General features: G+C 38.9%; 1 protein-coding gene across 2 annotated transcripts in view; it reads right to left on the bottom strand.

The window, feature by feature from the left end:
* Positions 1-18,825, bottom strand: part of septin9b (septin 9b) — a 57,130-nt gene that overhangs the window by 37,290 nt on the left and 1,015 nt on the right. The window contains exon 2 of one of the 2 annotated variants that reach the window (XM_077605026.1): positions 18,591-18,769. In XM_077605026.1, coding sequence (XP_077461152.1) covers positions 18,591-18,612 — 22 coding nt within the window. In that variant the 5' untranslated portion in view covers positions 18,613-18,769. Of the gene's footprint in view, positions 1-4,904; positions 5,051-18,590; positions 18,770-18,825 lie in introns of those variants that run through there. The other variant, XM_077605027.1, reaches the window with a different exon arrangement.

The following is an 18,825-nucleotide window of genomic DNA, read 5'->3' as shown; positions in this document are numbered from 1 at the left end:
CCTTATTCCTTCCATGTCCTCTGAGTGTGTGTGTGTGTGTGCATTTGCCTGGCCCCTACACACACTGCCTGCAAATATGCAAGTAATGCCTTTGGACTCTTCCCCACCAAAGTGGCTCTTAAGTTTTAGGTCCACCTTGGACCCTCTCTAAAACAGAAAGATTTATACAGCAATAATGATTGAATGTCTATGTCCATTTTTTTTTTTAAATTGGCAATTTACTTGTCCGTGTCAAGTGTCACATTTTCAATATGGCTGTGGTTTCTTCACATAACACGTAGTCCATCGAGCCTTAGGCGTCAATTAAGTGGGGGAAAGTGGCTCCAAGAAAGTGGGGGACCCCTAACTGGCCTCAGATACCGCCCACCCACTGCAAGTCACACAAGTGTCCCACGATATCATCAAGGACTTGTGCCATTGAATCATGTACTGTAAAGTAAATACAGCCATTTACAACCTACAATCAGACAAGATCTCCTCTATTACAAGGCTCTTTAAGTACTGTAATGTATAGTTCATTTAAGTGTCACGTGTGGTGAAGTGGCCCCCAACAAGATAGCTAGCATGTTAATTAAAATACAGTCACAACTTTGTTGTGTGTGAAAGAAAAAACCCAAGTTGACTTCCTGGTGAAAGTTGAGATTAGGAAACCAAAATGGCCCTTCATCAATGCACCTATTTGTATACAAACCTATTAGTATTAGAATGATTTCGGAATTCATGTCAAGTTAAGTAAAAAATTACTGTAGGACAGTCTTAGATGTAAAAGCTGTTTTTCATTTTTTTATTTGTTCCCACTACCATTTTTTGGATAGAATATTTTTAATGTTAAAACATCTGTTATAGGGCAGCCGGTGGCGCGAGTGGTTAGCGCGTCAGCCTCACAGCTCTGGTATCCTGGGTTTAAGTTCAGGTCGGTCCACCTCTGTGGAGTTTGCATGTTCTCCCCGGGCCTGCGTGGGTTTCCTCTGGGTACTCCGGTTTCCTCCCACATTCCAAAAACATGTATGGTAGGCCGATTGGACACTCTAAATTGTCCCTAGGTATGGGTGCGAGTGTGCATGGTTGTCCGTCTCCTTGTGCCGTGATAGGCTGGCCACCGATTCAGGGTGTCCACCGGCTCTGGCCCGGAGACAGCTGGGATTGGCGCCAGCACCCCCCGCAACCCAAATGAGGATAAAGCGGTTCAGAAAATGAGATGAGACATCTGTCATATTTAAAAACTGCAGTCAATTTATTTTTGTTAAATTTCATACTGTTTGTTTTAATTAACTTTTGAATCACCATCCAATTATAAAAAAAACATTAAATGCTCATCTCATATTATCAACCACAACATAATCTGAAGATAAAAAGGGTTTGGGTGAGCGATTAGTTTTAAAGTGAGGATAAGGATTATAGTTCTATTAAGTGTTAAAGTTAGGGCTCAAATTAGGTTGAAAATTGCATCAATGTGTCACGTCTGCTGATCACTTATGTTCTTATATGTATGGTTAGTTTGTGCTCTTGTTTTTGAGGAACATTTAGTCATACTGCTAGCTTTCATCGTTGGTCATTATGGTAGTAATTTGAGGGCCAAGTGTGATCCAAAGTACTAACCCCCCCACACAAAAAAACATAATAAAAAATCTGTATATTGATCATTTCACTGAAAGACAGGTCAATCGATAATTGTTCTAGTTGCTATTGCAATGACAGACTACTATTCGGCAATTTTCTGAGTTCCAATGACGAATCATTAAGCATCAATACAAATGTGAAACTAGTACAAGGTTCATTTATGAAATTGTTGAAATATTGACTATACCCTTTATTGGAAACTTCCACTGTCGAGCTCTACATACTCTATGTTGTTCAAAAAAAAGAAGAAAAAAAGCACAAGCTATTATTCGCATATAAATGTTAAACTAACCTGTAAAATCATAAAAAGAGAAATCAACTCTCATAGGAAATCAACACCCACAGCACTGGAAACTGTCTTGTCCACTCCAGGACTGTGGTATCTAATCACCAATGATTACACATCACAACAGTGTTTCAATGGCAAAGACATACAGCAATCACAGCTGGTGCTTTAACAGGCTACAAGAACACATTTGAGCCAATAACACCATTCTAGTTGACGCTAATAAGATGCCAAGCCTGGCCCATAACACCCAGGAGGTCATTGGCAACAGAGCGAAACATTGTGCGTTTACGGTGCAGTCGCTGGTGAGGTGTCACGGGATGAGGAACAGAAAAAGGCACAGGGTAAACACACACTGCTTGGGATTATCTGGAGGGAGTTAACCGCAAGAGAACATCTGTCCCTTCAGATTCTTGACATTTTGCTTTTTTATTGGCGTGCAAATAACGTGCATCATGGATCCCGCAGCTGGGCATGTACATTTATAACTCGTGCACACGAAAACTTAGCAGACGACTTAGTCACACATATATAACTTCAAGTTTATAAATACACACTGTACTTAGATCGGAGTGTGTGGCCAATCAGTAGCGATGCCAGCTCAAAGTGAGTTGTGTTGTTAAAGTTGCCCCGCAAAGTTTTGTAGCACATAATTAAACAGAAAAAGACAGTGTGAGAAACACACACTAAAGCGCAGCTCGTGTATTTATGTAAATTTGGACACACACTAGTGATTGCAAGGCGGTATTGAGCGACCGAATGAGGAAAGGTTCCAAAACAACATCTGGGGAAGCCTGTGTCTATATATATATCTGAGTGTGCATACGCATGCTGCTGTTGTGTTCGAGTGTCTGATGGGTGAATTGGTCAAAGTTTAATGATTTTGGATTATCTTTACCTCTGGAATAGAAATAACCTAAATGGAACTTGAATTGATTTTTTTTCATGTGCAATTGGGATAGACCACCCGTTCTGTTCTTAAATGAGCTAAACCGAGTTATTTGGATTCAAGGTTTTTAACGGCTACTAATATGAGTCAGTATGTTGCATATCGGAATGTCAGACTGAAGGGTTTTGGTTGAGGATATTGAACAATATATAATTTGTGCACTGCATTATCATCCCTAGAGCACCTCAATACAATATGCAACTGTGTGAGGAAGTGTATGCAACCCCATAATTGAATTGCACTGTTGAGGGGTGCAAGTAGCGGACTGTTCTAGTGTCAGGCATGACGGAAGGAACTCCTAAATTGATAATGGAAGGTTTTCTTTTATAAGTCTGTTTCAGATTAATACAGCGGTCCTGGAGGAAAAACTCTAATGACGTTTTGCACAATAAATGCATCTCTAAATACCAAAAAGTCACAGAACCACCTGTGCAACTAAATACTAATTTCGAAAGTAGAGGTCCCACTGTACTAGAAATATGGAATGAACTGATTGATTATTTGGCTCCAATTGTATTTCTGGTTATTTTCTTCTCGCACCTTCAGCCTCATTTCAGTCAGCTGAGGGAGCTCGCCTGAGGTCATGACGCTGGATAATGTCACCTGTCGCACACATATACACACCATTTGCCTTGCGGCCCCCATCATACCTCAATAACAATCTAAGAAAGAAAAAAAACATGCAGTGGGCTGCGAAGGCACAAGTGTGAGGCGTTCACTCTAAAAAGGATATCCTCTACACCTCCTTTACGGAACATGCTGAACTTTTTTGATTTCCTTCATAATGAGATTACGAAACATTTATATGGAGCCACTGATGGATGCCTCCTTTTATGCAAGGTGTCTCCCTTTATAGCTGATCAGGATTGGATATTTGAAGAGTAACCAGTAATAGCATAATTGATTTTAAATTTCATTCAGATTCTCTGTTTAGCAAAACAGCTTGAAGCCTCTTTTTTGAAGAATATTTATTTACAAATGATATCTTCCAAACTGCCACATTGTGCGGTGTGCGTCACTTGCCACAATATATAGAACTTATATTTGAAGTTAGCGTTCTCCAAGTCAAAGCAAGCAAACAAACAGAAAAAAATAGGCTATTTGGCATCTCTTGTTAAAAAAAATAATCAATTCACATCCATTAAGGCACTACAGCATATTATTAGACAGTATTCTACACTATTTAAATCTTTTATTCAAAGGTATTAAAATGTGTTCTAAATATGTGAAACCAAACCTGGTGAAAACCCACGCAGGCATGCAAAGTACACACAGAAATTCCTCAGCCATGAATTTAACCCAAAACATCTCTACTTTGACAGAAAGAACATAAAAACATCACTGGTGATGAGGTCTAACTGGAGATGAACATGTTCATGAACATATTTAAATAACAAAGTAAGTCATTCTGCAGAAAGTGAACTCCATTGGTACTGTAGGCGAGTTGCCACGACAACAGATCCAAACAGAGCAGCACACAGGTTGAAATTGAGGAAGTAGAAGAGAGCGAAAGAAACTTAACACAGGATGTAATGCACATAAAAGGAGAAAAAAAGAGGTTGGGTGGAGATGAAAGGAAAATGAAACGTTGCAAAATATTGACGTTGAGAAAGACATGCTCATGACCTACGATGGATACTGCAGCAGTGACACCATGTGGACGCTTAAAACTCGACTCTGTTCATGTGCTGATTTTTGGCCAGCTATTTTATATACTCACAAAAGAGAACGTGCAAGAAAACACCCCTCTAAATGCTTTTTTTTTTTTTTTTTAAACCCATCTGCATGTCACCATTTATCCAATCTCCTATGGACACGTGGAGATTTAACACAGTCCATATATTACCAAGCACAGCACAAGAAGATTAAAAATGAGCTGGTGACAGGCCGTCACAGAAGCTTTTTACTCGGTGCTGCTCCACGATTCTAGTTGTTAATGTACATGCATGCACTTCTTCAAAATCTCATGAAAAGAAAAAGATCCCACAATTGTAATGCAACCAGGATGTCTATACGGACAAATCTAGTGAGGAAATGAACTGAACTTACTGGCTATTCTGGCTCGCTCCATAGTTCCACATCAAACAGCCCACTTTTTGTTTTGAACTCTCCCACCTTCTCTCTCCTCTTTTGGATGAACAACTTCCCTTTTCATGCCCCGACCGACTCGGACTGACTCCTGACGCCCCGTGCCGTCCGTCACCAAGTCCCCCCCGGCGTTCAACCCTCCTCTCTCTCTCTCTCACTCTCTCTCTCCTCCCTTCCTCCTTCGGTCTGACTTCCTCCAACTTTTAATGTCTTCAGTCTGTCAGGGTAACAACTGACGTTGGAGGGACATGTGCGTCTCATATGGAGTCCCCTTTGTGCTATCTTTTTCTTTGAACAACGGTTTTTTGTTCACCATGGGCGGATCTACCAAGGTCAACTGCCAGGGGAAAAGACAGGGTTGTCCCCCCAGTTGGCATCGGCACCAATGGGGAAAAAAATCTCTGGACAAATTCACATTTACGAGAGCTCAACTCCAAAATGCGACATCTGGCATAGGTTGTAACAATTAATCGATGTGGATCAATCATTTAATGTGTTAATCACAATTGAAATGCTAAATTATGCCCAAAAAATCACCCAAATATGTATTGTTTTGTCAACAAAACAATAATCAAAACCAATTTCTATTTTTTATTGCCTTAGGCACATGTCCCAAAAAATCGATAATGTAATAAACTATCATGAAATATTTGCCATTCCTCAAAAAGTTCCTCCCCCTTCTTGGTACCCCATAGGTATTTTTTTCTCGATCTGCTCCTGATGTTCACCTTAATGAAAATTCAAACTATACTTATCCTTCATGATAGAACTGAAGAAAAAAGGTAGTTGATCGATGTGAATGTGTTGATGATTTGAAAGTGTCCTGCTAAGAAATCCAGAAAATGCTGGCCAAAAACCCAGCAAAGATCAGCTGGACTTTTTGGATTTTGTTGCTCATCTTGTTGGTGTTGGGAACTGGTGTTGGTCTTACTGGTCCCATGCATTTACTCATTTTGGAATTCAATTAGTGCTCTGGTAATTAATAAAAAAGGAAATTAAGAAGAAGTTATCCCATGCTGCAGCTGTTGCTCTTGTTAAAAAAAAGGCCACTGGGTATCTATTTTTGTACAAGTGCAGATAAAAAGTGTTTATATCAGCACTTATTGAAATATTGCCTAACATTGAAGGGGGAAAAGAGGAAATATGCACTCAAAATATGTAACTAAGAACAAATAACTCAAGAAATTAAGACTTGCATTTGATTGCAACCTGATTGTGTCCACAACGCAGTGAACATTATAGATAATCATAGATAATGCCCAGACTTACTCTGTGACACACAACTACCAATTGAATGAGGTCAATAGCCACCCAGGGAGTCATATTCTCATCAAGAAACACAAAGTGTTGAAGAAAGAGCCAACAGTGTGCTTCCCCTTTTTTTCCAGAGAACACTTAAGTCAACGTGTGTTTTAACCACACAACTATTACTCCAAATAAGTGTGTGTTTCACAAATGGTATGAAGACAAATGGAGTGAAATTTTACATTCAAATAAAATCACGCCAACCACTAAATCATGGTACTCATTCAGACACCAGAGCAGTGATGTGGAGCAGAGCCGAGGAAGCAGATAAAGGATTTTTTAAGCATGACCATATGTGTGTGTGTGGTCAACCCAGATGATGACAGTGGGGAACGTGATTCAATGCTAATCTGCAGCATTTGTCGTTCAAGTGTCCTTGTATACTATTACTACCAAAGACGCTTGTTCAATACTTGCACACGTGTCTCTTTGTGACACAACTAAGTGTTGACATTGTCTTGGTCAAGCTCATGCGACAATGTTGTCACAGTTGCCCATGTGACTAATCGGACTATTGTATCGTGCTCTGGTTATGTTAGGCTTTAACAAGGATAGAGATACTACAGAAACTCATTTGTGTCATCTCCAGGGCTCTATTAAAAGGCCCGTATAATGGAGTTTGTTTAAAGATTACATTAAAAAAAATGTTATTAATGCCCATGTATGCCCCTAAATGGGAGGCAGCAAATGTGGACAGCAGGTCATTATGGGTTCAGTATTTTTTAATTCATTCATCTTCTAGGATGGAAATTATGCAAGCTAACTATGGGTAGTAGCCCCATAGCCACGTAGTAGGTACCAGCCAATCACAGGCCACAAGACAAAAAAAACATTGTCGAGAAATCAAACTACATTTTTTTAAAAGGGACACTGAACTTATATTAAAAAAAGAGTAAAATAAGGTCCCCCACTCTTGTAAACAACACAATTCTTACTCCTTCGCGTATACCTTTCATCTCCAGTACGGTCTAGCAACCAAGCAGATAGATAAATACACTCCGAGAATTAAATCACTGTGAACACATTAATGAACACCCAGTGATGAACCAAGCCGCATGTAAACATTAAATTGAAATGACAACATATTCCTCATGGATGAGAGTGTATCTTCTAAACACACACACACACACACACACACACACGCACACAATAACATAATGCATTTCCAGCACATACGCTATAAATGTAGCCTATATTTGCAGTCACTGAGGCAGATGCTCATGAGGCACAGACAGTCACGTGTGCTTGTTCAGTCATCCAAACACACACACGTACACACACACCCACACATTCTCCCCCTATAAAGGGCTGCGTACAACATAGTGACTAAAAGTAGATGGTGGGCCCCGGGCTGCACGTTAATGTAAGCCGTCACTTCAGAGCACAACCTACAGCCTAATGCGTGACTTGGGCATGCTATATTTAGTTATGTAAGAGTGAAATAATACAAAAAAAGTCACCAGCACGGCAGTCCACGCTTGAGGGATGCCTGCTAGCGACTGATGCACAATGAAGGGGAAGGGAAAGAGTGGAAAGAGGGTAAAAGATGAGATGAAGGGGCAGGCAGGGTGAGCATGGGAAATCTTGAAGGGTTTAAGTGGAAGGCTGACAAAGTACTTGATGCTCACGATGCACGTGGAAAATGGTGCTGAGCAAGAAATGCCTCTGGACCAGTTGCCAGTGGAATAACTTGGGTTTTTTTTTTTTTTAGGGAGTCAACAAAGAAGTTGGGTCAAAGTTGATTAATCCCTCACATAATTTAGGTTTTGGGGGCGAAAACTTACATTAGTCCTCAACTTTTTTTCCTCCCCATGTAGATAGATGCATATAATAAGTGTTTTTGATGCAAACTTATGATTACTTCAGTGTTGTTGAACTGTTAACAACTTTAACGGCAAGTAATTGTGTTACAGACAACTGGATAAGAACAGTGGAGCCTTAAGAACCACACTTCTATCTAATGAGGAATAAAACAGCACAAGCAGTGTGATGCGGTCCAGCCCGCCACAATCGGATGACCTCACCAGAGCGCTATGTGACCGACCCCCCCACCCCCTCTGCTCATCATCATCATACACCGCCACACACGTGTAGCCAAGAGAAAGAGAGGGAGAGAGAGAGCGGGAGCGAGCTAAGGAGGCGCTGTCCTCCTCGTTTGCTCCCCATCCAACCTGGGGCATGTACAGAGAACGACAAAACTCTTCACATCATTCAACCAGCAAAAGCCAAATTTAGAAACTGACCCTACAAGCTCATGACTGTGTTTTCATGAGGAAATCGACATTCTGAGTTTGTGCTTCCACAATCCCTCTTGGTGTTCTTATGGCAGATTCATAGGAAATCTGGAATTGATTTTGATGGGACATATTTCCAATTGAAAATGACATCCCATCAAAAGTTAGGCCAAACAGATTTCGGAAACAAAGTGCAAATCATCTGAGTAATCAAGCAATAATGACGCCTGATTGTGTCGCTATTTTCCAATCAGACCGTCCACCTGGCTAATGACTATCGCATAATGCTGCATTTTGGGTCTTAACCATGGTTGGCCCGGCCGAACAGTTTAAAGAGCCAAAACTAATAAAAAAAATCAGCCCACCCCGGCACTAAGAGTCAACCTTCCAATATATTACCACTTCCAAAACTCAGTCACACCACGAAACAAATCATGGAACATTGATGTTCTCTTCAAGAATGAATGTATATTCTTGACGCGAAAAGGCTTTTATGTGACTGCTGAAGCGGAAACAAAGATAACCAGAATAATCACAAGCAGCCTTTTGTAGAGTTCCCACAATTGAGGATGTTTCAGGACTCCTAAAGTCAACAGGGTGAATAAAGGCCACATCATTGCTCATGTTGAGTCAGCAGCTGGCACCGTGTCCAATATGCGCTGCAGCCCATCCAGCCTAAGCTGGGAAACATACAAAATTAAAACCAAGTCATGAGCCTGTTACTTTTTACACATGCAAAAACACACACACACACTAATGAACACAGTGTACACGCAGAGTATCTAATCAAATCCAGTCAGTTATCTTTGAAAGCTGCAACTATCGGCTTCTCTCCTCCACTTTGCTGACAGTCGTAATCCCGCCATTGAGGTCAGTTGGAGCGTCGAGCCAGAGCGTCGGTTCATCACAGCATGGCCGTGCTGCAACTGACATACGTTTTCTTCTCGCCATACGGTAATCATTAGACGCAAAATGGAGCTGGCAGAAGGCTGTGCAAATGGGGGTTCATCAAATATCATTTATAAAATTGAGAAGGTATGTTATGGAAAAATAGGCTGACACCATTGTGGACATTGTCACTGACCCAGTTTGCGATGGGTCCCAATGACTGCTGATTGCGGTCATCAGTGGCATGAGCCAAAAATCAGGCTTTGAGTTGTTTTGCTAGCCTCAAAGAGACTCATTTTTGCTTGGTTGAAACCATCGTCACACTTCCAGAGATCAGAACAACAATCTTTGTGACTTAAAAGGATATTTGAACACAACAGGGAAGCAGCTATGAATGGTCAAAGGCAAATGAGCCTTTTCAAACTTTGTCAGTCTTTCAAATATTAACAGAGAAAAAAAGATTTTTCAATGAAGGAGAGAATTAAACAACAAATAGACCAAAAAGAATGCTTGTATACATTTTAAAGTGATGTTCCCAATGTTTAACATTAGAAAAATTCTCACAGCATACCTTCAATCAAAAACATCCAAGATCTAATTGTCCTATCCAAAAGAGACAAACCAAAAAAAAAAGAATATTTCCTGTCTTGATGTTCCATGGCATGGCAGTTTAAATAATAAGGCCAGGATAATTGGTATACAGGATCTAATTTCCATTTAAAATATTCAATATCATATTTATAATCAAATATAACAAAGGCTACCCTCAAAAGCCAAAAGCCAGCAATTAAACATTCAAACTGATGGACAAATTAAATGAATCCATGATCTAACTTACATATTCTGGAAATAGGAGGGGGACCATGCAGACTCCAGACAGAACAGAGATGCTAAACCAGAAACCTAACCACAGAGTTAACCACATGAACATAATGCTCCTCTGATATTTTCCACATCAGTTACAGTTGGTGAAACCAATCCACTGAAGCTCAACAAAAATGTGATGCCTTTAAAATGTAAAATATCTGATTTCAACTTCCACCATAAAAGGACTTGAGAGCGTTAATATTAAGAGGTACTCCTCAGGACAACAAAAGCCTGATCTTACTGAGACACTTAGGTAAATGTCCATTCTCAATTATCCTCAAGGTCAACCCAGAAAATTTCAAAGCGATATCCACTCCAAGGTGCTTGTGGCATGGCGTGTATGATTTTGTTCAAAGCTCTACTCAATGACAACTGATTGTTATCTAATAGCACTTCACACCTCTGCCAAGGCTCACTAACCCTGAATATGGCAATTTGACTGGTTTGATTGTGCAAGGTCTACTGCTCTAATTTAGCCTTGCTGATGTGAATCCATCTAATGGATCTGGCTCATCACTTCCCGCACTTGGCAACAATGCAAGTGGACAGAAACAGCAAAAAGGAAAATGTGTTGTCATTGTGGGATATTTTAAGGATCCTCAGCAAACAAAATCCTGGCATGATATATGGGGCACACAAAGTTCCTGAAAATCTACTCGTGCAAAGCTTTTGAAGCCCAATACTTGGGCTACTTTCATCACAATGATAAAAACTCGGCCCCCTTTTAATTAAAAAATGCAAGAGTTTGCACATCACTCTGGACTTTTGTGATTCCAGACCTCAGGGTTTAGCTTTAGTCTCAAAAAATTGCCACATCAGCACAAGGCTCCACCGCCTTTACCTCTAACTCTGCAAATGTACCCAAAAATGAAGGAGGGATGATGTTGGAAAAAAAAGAAAGAGAGAGTTCCTGTGGTTCTTTGTGGCTTCGGAGCTCTATAATCAGCATGCCAAGCCCCTGATGTCCAAATCCACCACTTGGACCCCGACAATCTACACACATGCGAAAACACACACTAAAGTTATACACGTGTGGCTGGAGGCACTCACACATGCACGGTAAGCTCTGCCGTGATCGCTGTTCATGTGGAGTCTGGCTGAAGAGCACATCCGGAATGGATGGTTTGATGAGCGTGACAAGGAAGTGAATCAAATGCCGCGACCTTGGCAGCGACCACGTCAGAACCCGATCGAATACCTGAGGGAGACTTAGTGAAAACACCAAAAAGACGAGGGGAGGGTGGGTTATTCCGAAGCGGATGATGTATTGGAAATACGCTGGAACGTCAAACTAAGACACTAGGTATTGGGTTTCTGGACAGATGTTTCTTCTGCTCCTCCCAGATTGAGGGTCACAGCTCAACTACATTAAATCCAATTCCTTTTTCATGCTTGACGTATTTTCTTCTCTGTTAACGGACCACCACTTAAGTAAAAATCACTTTTCTCGAGGTGCATATTGCAACAGAATTTTAGCAAAGCTCAAGATAAAAGTCTATGTGGATCTGAGTGGTTGTAGTATTTATTTGTCATGGGTGTAAGAGTGAGAACACGGGGGAAAAATGATTGATCGTTGGTCATGCTTTTTATCTCTTAATTAGTTCCTCTTCCTCCTATTTTAAAAAAAAAAATCAAACCAGGCGTACAACCCTGAGTAGGTCATTTTCTTCCTGTAAGTAGTAATCTCAAGTCACTTCAGTACACTTCATAATTAGGGGCTTACTTACCAAAAGTAGGTCACGGATGGGTAGTTTAAAACGTCAAATGGTACTTACACTTACTAATATGAAAAGAAAATACCGATATTACAGTTTACTAAATATAAGATTAATAGCAAGTGTATGACTGTATTTTGTACATCCTAAATGGTTTCACTGCAAGGCATTTTTAAGTGTAAACGTGTACTAGTAATGCGTTTGTCAAGTTGAAATTGATTCAATGCTTTAAGAATGAAATTTTATGATTAAAAAATAAAAATTCACAGCCAAATGGAATTAAGCTGTTTTCCTGGAATTGAACCCACCGATTGGTGTCTCCATTTGTTTTTCATTCAAAAACGCTTGTCACTATGAATGGGGACTTCACTTTGAGAAACAACAGCGATTTCTGGCATTTCTCGAAACTGGTTGCCAAAGAGCGATCATAATATTTCCGATTTTCTTGTAACAGTCTGTCGTCACTCGCTTGTCCATTCACTTTCCTTAAAGGCCATGTTTTTATGATCACAGATATGAACCCATGACCTTATTCTTATCTACATCCATATATTCTACACCTCATTCTTTGGCCTTCTTGTCGATTGTTTAACCTAAATCACTGATGCTTTTGTCTTCTTGAGAGGAATTTGGCTGCTGCCGACATCCTTGCATACTGACTTTGCTCCGTATTTGCTATCCGATCTGAAGTTTCTGTCCTAACAACTGCAGCCTACGCAAAAGATACAACAAATTGAGAAAAACCCTTCCATTCCTCAAAGCATTTATTTGGAAGAAGTTCAAGACAAACACACGGACTGAGGGGGTGAGATATTCTGTTGTTCACAACTCCGTGCAGCATGCACAGAAGTTAATTGGAGCGAAAACACAAATGTGGAGTAACAAGCACGCTGACGTTTTAATGGCATCTGCGTGTAACATCAGGTGTTTTGTCTTACAAGCAAAATCCTTCACGACAGGCTATCCCCACCTCACGCTAAGCAGAAGTGACGTGGCCTGTTTTCATCCTTATGTTATTAACATGCCCGCTTTTTTAAACGACGAAATGTCATTGTTCACCCGCTTTATTTTTAGACACGGTGGCACATGATGTCATCCGCACATTTGCATGCAAGTGCACTCAAATGTTAGGATAAACTGGATAAGACTTTTTATCACGGATTGAGAGGGACGAGTGTAGTCAGTGATTGTTGGTTTGTGCGAAAGAAATGGAAGCGAATGTGATTGTTGGGTTCCCAAAAACTGCCATCCAGATGGATTCCCACAAAGAATTAAATGAACTACCAAGTCTAGATGTCAAATCAGTTTATGTCTAATCCTAATCATCTAATCCTGACGTCAGACTTCTTAGTCTGCTCAGTAAAATGGCAATAGTAGTGATGAGCATATAAATTCAGTTGTATTTATATGTCGACGCTCTCTCATGAGTATCAATTGGGCAGTGATAATGCTCATATAGCATTATTGATAAGTGAAAAAAGAGCATGCACTTTATCCACAATGGTTATAATTACCGATTCACTCAACATTTGGAGGCTGATTTTTTGCGATGAAATGTGACTGAAAGAATTGTATTGATTTGATTCAAAATATGTTTTTTCTTTAAATGGAAAATCTGAGAGTCTCAGGGCAACAATAATTGGAGGTATAGTTTCATATGAGGAGTTACACCCTCGAAAAGGAACAATTTTTATTGTCTAAACTTATTTCGGATTTAGGAAAATTGAACACTTAATTATTTTCAGTTTGGTTTTCAGAAATGTGCGTGCTTTCTTTATAAATACAGCGATATAATTTATCATAAAACGACAATGAATTTATTTAAGTTTTTCATTTCACACAAAAAGCTGTTTAAGTAGCATTTATAGGTAGATCTCAATGCAATAATACAATGATAAACAGTAATGATTACAATATTAATCAAAATAATCAAGATTGTCATCGTTATGCAGTTCTAGTCACGTGTGAGCTTAAAGATGACAAGTAGTACTATAATAAATATAAATGTCTGGAGGGTTCATAGCCTAGAAATAATATGATTTTCTTAAGAAGAATGAGAGCAAATTACTGCTGCTTATTCCTGCAGGGGGCTGAGAGGATTGAGATAATAGATGAGCAATAAGTTTCCGAGTGGGGATGAATGAAACCTTAGCCGGGATGTCAAGCATCTCCATCGGGTCTCAACTCAAAGAGCTTTCTGAACCCCCTGCCGACTAAAACAGACTGATAAGAGCAGCTTAATCCTGGTGGATGAGTTTGAGCTCAGGAGGTTAAGGTGATAAAAAGAATTTTACAACCACGCCAAGCTTTGGCAGCTTGATTTGAGATTGTGAATCAAAGCTTGGGAAGTAAAACTCTTGCGTGCGGGCACAGTTAAGGCCAAGGTGTGAGTCACGCTCAACAGAATGCAGACATTGAGGAAAAGAAAGAAAGAACTGCATTAACTCCAACTCTGCTACCGTTCAATGGAAGCGTGGTGAAAGGCTTACTTCAATTTGCATTTTATTCCTCCACATGGAGTTTATTTTGTCAATTATAGTGGAGGGAGACAATGATTTACCTTTCATCAGTTTCATGTACAAAAACTTTTGAAATACGCAGGACTTACATATACAAGTTCCATCATCATTCCCCATGTGAAATATAAATGCAAATGAAAATTTTCTGGGAATATTTATAACAACTACCATATGTACTTCCGCAATCGAATGCTTTGAGCAACTTTCATCAGTGGTCTCAGGGGGAGATTTCCTTTGAACTAAAATAAATTATCATTATTATATTATAGGCTATGTCAAGACCTATGTTGAAACCTGATATGATTTATTGCTGCTATGTTGGTTAGCAAAACAAGAAGAATAAGAATAGTTTCAACTAACTAAAGTTCTTACTAATCGTCATTTCTCGTGTACAAACTCATATCTAATTAACATTTTATGTAGGATAAATTTTTAAGTTTTATAAAACTGAGCTAGTTACTTAACAGAATGATTAGTATGTAACTATTTTTGATATTACAGATTGTTTTTAAAAAAATCATTTTGAAAATCTACATATATAATAGAAAAATGGTCATTGATATTTTGAGAATTATATATTAATTCATACACCTATATTGAACATTTAATTAAATCCCTGTCCGGTAACACAATATTGTATCAAAATGCACACAAATGATTTGTGCTTGCAAGTGAACATTAATCAATGTCAACCAAAACACATTCATGATGCGAACACATGAGGGTCTTCTAGATATTATGTTATCACATCCTCTTGACTACCAGTAGTTCAAATTTGTCCTCTGTAGAGGACATTTGTAAACCTAAATATCTCCCATCCAGTGCATCCAATCGCATTAACGCCTTTTGTGCTCTATAGAGGACATTCAGAGCTTTCCAATGATACCAAATTTCTTTTGCAGTATTCCAATTACTGCACATAGATTGGGTATTTCCAAAATAAATGTGATTGGACAACATTTTTTGCCTGGTAGTCAGGAATTGAAAGATGGCTAAAGCCATAGTCACACAGAGATGATCTTAACTTTGAACAAAATCTCCAAATATCATTTCAATGTCACCACCTCATTTTGCTCCAGTGTGCACTTGAACTTGCCGGTCAACATAAAAAAAGAACAAAAAAAACACTCCTCTGCACAGTGGAATTAATCCTCATAACACGCTCCTCCAGGCAAAAGTTTAACACAAAGGAGTGTATTGAAAGCCGAGGACAAACCATGAAAAGATATAACACTGTGGATTGTGATCTCTCATGCGTAGGAAGTTAAAACAGAGGAGTACAAAAAAAATAAAAAACATGAAAAAATACCCAGTGCATTCACTCGACAAGTACCCTTGTTTATTAGGGTCAGTGCATTTCAAAGTGGAGAAAAGCACGAGTCCATTTTGTTTGTCAGGACAAATTGGATGCTGTAATCAACTAAAAAAAACGGATTGCAGCTCCCTGGGGTATATATACTATAGATGTATATTATTTTATTCATTCATTTTCCTTACTGCTTATCCTCACAAAGGTTGTGGGTAGTGTTGGAGCCTATCCCAGCCAACTCTGGGTAGGTAAGGGGCACCCTGAATTGTGGCCAAGCAATCGCAGGGCAAAAGGAGATAGACAACCATTCACACTCACATTGATGACTCGGTCGCAGTTTTGAGTGTTCAACCAGCCTAACATACTTGTTTTTGGGATGTGGATGACAACAGAAGTACCAGAACGTAACACATGCAGGCCCAAGGAGAACATGCAAACTCCACATAGGAAGGTCAGAACCTGGGATCGAACCCTCAATCTCTAAACTCTGAGGCTGATGTGCTAACCACTAATCCACTCGGCATGCTATATTGTAAAAATGTATTAAATAAAATATCTGTGTATGTGTATATATACATAATATACATATACACATATGTATACACATATATATAGTACATATATATACATATATACACATATATATACATATATATATACACATATATATATATACATATACACATATATATATACATATATACACATATATATACATATATACACATATATACACATATATACACATATACATATACATACATATATATACATATACATATATATATACACATATACATATATACACATATACATACATATACACATATATATATATATATATATATATATATATGTATATATATATGTATATATATATGTATATATGTGTATATATAATTATATGTATACACATACACATATACACAGACATTTTATTTTACACATTTGTAAATCTTTATTTGGTCTTATTTATTTAAATATATGTATTAATATAATATATAGGATGCCCAGTGGAGGAGTGATTAGCCCGTCAGCCTCAGAGTTTAGAGATCGAGGGTTGGAAAAGCTTATTTAATAACTCTAATATGGGTTAATGAAAGAGCATTGGACACCTGCAGGTCAGGATGCTAACATCCAACCTGGTGGAGGCCTGGCAGGACTTCACAGTGAGTGTGTGACTTCTGGTCTCATGCTTCCTCTTTGCCATAATCAAGGCACATGATCTCAGCGATCAAAGCTCACCTCCAAGTTAACGCAAGCAAGCACTTGTTTTATTACATCCTCTTCAAGCCAACATTTAGTGACTCCCCTTAAACTGAGTCTTAGAACTCCTCACCTCTCTGACATTTATGGTCCCTAAAAAAGGTCAAAGAGAATATTCCTCGAGGCTCTGCACTGCTGCAGTGAATTTGCACGTGACTGCACACAAACGTGAGTAAATGAGAAATATTCTCTAAGCCTGGTTTTCTCTCTAACCTATTTGCGTCACAGAATCTGTACTAGCCCGTCAGCCGGAGTGACGTTTTATTTCATCTCCCAAGAGATTTTCCTGTGTGTTCCCAAATATTGGAAGCAAAACACACAGATGGGACCCAGAAGAGAAGTTGTTGAGTAACATGTGCACATCTGCAAAGGAGCTTGGAAATCTGCTTTAGTTTGGACTCTAAAGACGACATAATAGTCAAACACCCTTTTTTTGTTTGTTTGAAAACCCTTGAGGATAAGTGCTACGGATAATGAATGAATGAATGAATGAATGTCAACGTCCTCAACCAAAATCACTCATTCACTCCAAATGACGGTGATAGATGTCCAACCCATTTAAAAGTTCAAATGGATTGGACGTCAACTGCCATCAATTGCAGTAAATAAATCAAGTCATTGGTTGACAGCCGTCCTTATTCAAATGGAATGGACTTCTATTGCTATCAATGTCAGTGACTGTACTAGATGAAAAATCATTACGCAACTATATATAACGTCATATAAGAAAGAACACATTGAGGAGGGCTTTCCATTTACGTATGCATATCTATTATGCCTTTATCTGTTAATGTAATGACTACATAAAAATTAATTTCTGACTAAATAGGAAACTCCACTACAATATGAAGTATAATCCATCCATAAACGTAAAAAAAAAGTTAAAAAGAAAAATTGCGCTGCCAAAGTATCCTAATTTGATAACAAAGGGAAAATACTTTGAGTGTGAAATATATATTAATTCAGGGAGAACTTTCACATTTTTGTTCTTTAATGTTTTAACATTAAAATCAAGGGAGGAAAGTAGTATACATTTAGTGACTTGTATCTCATCAATGCATCTTATGATTAGTACTATTTTTGTTTTGTATAGCCCTTCCTTATTGAACAAATAAAACACTAGGAAACAAATACAGGAATAATGTAGACACATTTAGTTCTTATCATACTAGGATAACCTTAAAATCTTTTCCATACCTGATAAAGTATCTAGTCACTGTGAGTCTCTAGACACAGCTAATATATTTGTATGTAAAGAACTCAGAACACAAAGTACTGAGTGCACAATTTGAGCAGAGCTTAGAGGGATGCGGTGCATTAACAAAAAAGGTCATTTTAAAAAGAACATCTGAGTTGAACATCTGACTTTAAAAGCCAGGTGCCAGAGGTGCACCCGTGGGTGCTTGCTTCATCATGCTCAACTGCACTTAAAGTGGCCCAAAAGTGAGACTCTAAAATTAGGCTTGACTATAGACTAACATCTGTGGTATTTCAGAAGTCAAAAACCAGATAAAATAATACATTTTCATTTGAAATGACCTTACCTGGATTTGGCGTTTTCTTCATGATGCCCGTGTCGGCTTGCACGCGTGAAGCAGAGGAACAGATCGTGCCCACTTTCCACACACTTTATGGTCTAATTACAGGGTGACTATGGGGCACACGGGATGTGTGGCGTGATTGGCTGCGCAGTGAGGATGCTGAGATGCGAGGAAGCCAGCGTCTATTAAAGGAAGAGGGTAAGGGGGTGGGTGGGGAATCCCCCCGTGACGTACACAT

The sequence above is a fragment of the Stigmatopora argus genome, chromosome 7 (assembly GCF_051989625.1).
Source record: "Stigmatopora argus isolate UIUO_Sarg chromosome 7, RoL_Sarg_1.0, whole genome shotgun sequence".
Classification (NCBI taxonomy): domain Eukaryota; kingdom Metazoa; phylum Chordata; class Actinopteri; order Syngnathiformes; family Syngnathidae; genus Stigmatopora; species Stigmatopora argus.
The sequence above is the reverse complement of the archived record's forward strand: the minus strand, read 5'-3'. Positions and strand labels throughout refer to the sequence as shown.